Source organism: Agrilus planipennis, unplaced genomic scaffold (assembly GCF_000699045.2).
Source record: "Agrilus planipennis isolate EAB-ADULT unplaced genomic scaffold, Apla_2.0 scaffold42, whole genome shotgun sequence".
Classification (NCBI taxonomy): domain Eukaryota; kingdom Metazoa; phylum Arthropoda; class Insecta; order Coleoptera; family Buprestidae; genus Agrilus; species Agrilus planipennis.
This window is the reverse complement of record NW_020438888.1, coordinates 819,197-822,376: the sequence shown is the minus strand read 5'-3', so window position 1 is coordinate 822,376 and position 3,180 is coordinate 819,197. Positions and strand designations below refer to the sequence as shown.

Below are 3,180 nucleotides of genomic sequence, written 5' to 3'. Positions count from 1 at the left end.
TTTTTTTTAAGTACTCTCTTACTTGGTGTTGTTATTCAGCGGACAGCTTTGCAACGGATTCTGAAGTAGTGGGGGCACATGGCTTCGCCTCCATACATTGATCTTTAAAAATGCCACGTTGCTCCCCATGTAGTTGCTGTAGATATTTGTATATCAGTTGTGTTACTGTCCAGCTGTTGGCTTTTTTTACTGGATATACCTGTAACGGTTTAAGACTCACAGTTGATAACTTCATTGTAAAGTACTGACCAGCTGCCCTGCCAACACACAGCAGCATCTCCAGGTTCCTGCATAACTCCTTAAAAAGTTCTCTATCTATTAATCTAGTCGCCAGACATTTCTGTCGTTTCTCCATTAATGCTGGGCATTCGTAGATTACGTGTCTCGGGGTTTCTTCCTCGCTTTCTCACAATCTACATAGATAACTTCTTCCCTGTGTTTTGTGGGTGTAGCACCTAAGTTCGCTGTGCCCAGTAAACAATCCTAGGATAAGACGCACCTCGTTCCTCTTCATGTTCCTTAGCTCCATGTTCCAGCTATTTATGTATTTCCTGAGCAACTCCTTGAACCATCTGTGGCCCAGAGTTGCTGCCCAGGTGTTCCATTTTTTGCTTTCCCATGATTCTATTAATAGCGTTATTTCCTTATTGGTATTGTATTCCTACCTCCCCGTCCGGTTGTTCTTCCATATCTGCTCCCTGCTTTACATGTTTGTCAGCTTTTTCGTTACCCTTGTATCCCGAGTGACCAGGTATCCAGGTAATAGTTACTCTATTCCTCGTTCCTAGTTCATTTAAGGTATCTTTCACCCTTTGAACCAGCTTGGAGGTAGTTATTGGCTTCTCCAGTGCCATTATAGAGGCTTGACTATCAGTGCAGATTTGTAAGTCTCTGCCTTCGACGCTATCCTCTATAAGCTTTTCCGCACACTTACCTATTGCAGCCATTTCTGCCTGAAATACCGTGTTATACTCTCTTAGGTTACGGGACAGCCCCTCCTTGTTGTGAGGACCTTGTATCCCGCATCCTGTTCCTTTGACTGTTTTGGATCCATCTGTGAACCAAATTTCTCCGTGTCCCAGTGCCTTGCTATCCTTCCACTCCTCCCTGTTTGGTATCCTTGTTTTAAAGTTTCCGCCAAACTGGATTCGCCTGTTCATCCTATCTTACGGTATCACAAGTATGTTTCTTGGTATGAGATTCAGGATGGTTCGATGTCCCTTTCCTTCTCTCCGCCATTTCACGTTACCGATCAGTCTGTATGCTGTTCTTGCGGCTTGTTCCCTGATGTCCAGGTCCAGTCCTTTCAAACCCAGCATCATTCTGACCGCAGCTATAAGTGTGCTTCTTTTTAGCACGAAAGACCCTCTCGGGACAACTGCCTGTATGTGATCTAGGATCGCCTTTGAGGTCTTTTTTTCGGTGGTTACTTTCCACCATATCGTTGCAGCATAGGTCAATTTTGGCCTCAGTATAGCCTCATATATCCATAGAGTCTTTTGGGGTTCAAGCCCCCAGCCTGTTCCAATCGCGGACCTACACTGCATAAATATATTAATCACCTTTCTACTTTGCAGCATCAGGTGATTATTACAATTTAATTTCTTATCTATGTGTACACCTAGATAGTTAACTCCTTCTGCATACGGTATCTTTTGCCCACAGAAGATTATTTCCTTTATCTCTTTCCTTTTGTACTTCCTCGTGAAACATACAATCTCTGTTTTATCTGGATTAACAGCCAGGGATTTTGCCTAACACCACGTTCTAATTACCCTTACAATACCTCATTGTAAATTTCGTATGCTAAGGAAACAACAAAAATAAATTTAAAAAATGTCAAATAAAAAATATTTTACCTTACTACAAATCCATTCCATAATCGCATAATTTTAACAAGCCATATAATTTCAACAGATATATATTTAATTAAGCTTGACAATTGTTTCGGCTAGGCAGCCACTATCAAGAGTACAACCGCTAGACCCAGGTCATCCCATCCTGGCTACAAAAATATACTTAACGCTTTGTTCTTTTAAATGCTTCAGTCTGCTCCAAGTTTGTTTCTCTTTTTCTTTTTCTTGATGGTCCAGAAACAGAAAATAATTCAGGATTTTCTTTTTCCAGTATAGTAAGGTAATTGAAAAATTCTACTCTTAATGAATTTACGATTGGACTACTTCTTAGCGTATATCTGTATTGTTTCAAAAAAAACTTTTAGTTACTCCCATTAGTATAAAGTACTGAGAAATCAATTACAGTTTAGTTTATCATTTCCTGAAGTTCAATTTAGATTACTAAAATTACTGTTTTTGTTACAGGTTTACCCAAAAAGGGGGTTCCTGTATAGGCAATTAAAAGACGGGAAGGTGGTTATACAGGATACAATTTATTTGATATAGACGTTTTTGTATTATTTATTTTTTATAATGAGCATATTGCGAACAGGAGAAGGAAGGCAATCCTTTTGCAAGTTATTGCTTTGTACTACTTTTAACAGCAGGGTTTCCAGTGTTATGCTGCAATTGCATTTTTAAGATTTTTGCAATTGTTCTCAGTAGGATTTCTAGGGGCAAATCTCCTTATCTCCCAATGCTTTTCTTACGGCACTTCCGCTCGTTAGATTTTGTCCTCTGATTGGTCGGTCCCGTCCCCCTCTTGTGTCATGTGGGTGGTTTTTGTTGTTATCCTCCATTTTGTTAACGCATTCGGACTTGCAATCGTCCCCCCCCTGTTCCCCCGTATTGCCATTTACGGAATATTTTGTAATGATGTTTCATCGTCCATTTTGTTAATGACTGGATGGGCGTGACAGCGTCCATTGTTTTTTATTGTTTACGGTTTTTTTGTTTTTGTTAACGCCCACTACAATACGCCGAGCGTGCAAATGTTTGCGTATATGTATGTATGCATGCTTGTATGTATGTATTTATGCATGTATGTATGTAAGTATGTAAGCGTTATTAATAATAACAAACGATAGGATTTGTGTGTGTGTCTGTTTGCGCTTCCAAGTGTGTATTAGCTATGTATGTGCGTATAGGTGTATGCAAATGTACCATGAAAGTTGTTATAATGAGCGGCTTTTGTTGTTTCGTTTACCTCTAGTTAATGAATGTAATTAATAATATTTGTTGCACTTGACCTTGAATGTTACATAATAAAAACTTATCGTTTAAT

General features: G+C 39.3%; 1 protein-coding gene across 1 annotated transcript; it reads right to left on the bottom strand.

The window, feature by feature from the left end:
- Window positions 1–644: 644 nt before the first annotated feature.
- Window positions 645–2,695, bottom strand: LOC112906823. Its single transcript, XM_025981807.1, has 4 exons — window positions 2,606–2,695; window positions 1,250–1,541; window positions 986–1,152; window positions 645–953 (listed from the first exon to the last, which is right to left on the bottom strand). The coding sequence occupies exons 1-4, from the start codon at window positions 2,693–2,695 to the stop codon at window positions 645–647; spliced, it is 858 nt and encodes a 285-aa protein (XP_025837592.1).
- Window positions 2,696–3,180: the final 485 nt, after the last annotated feature.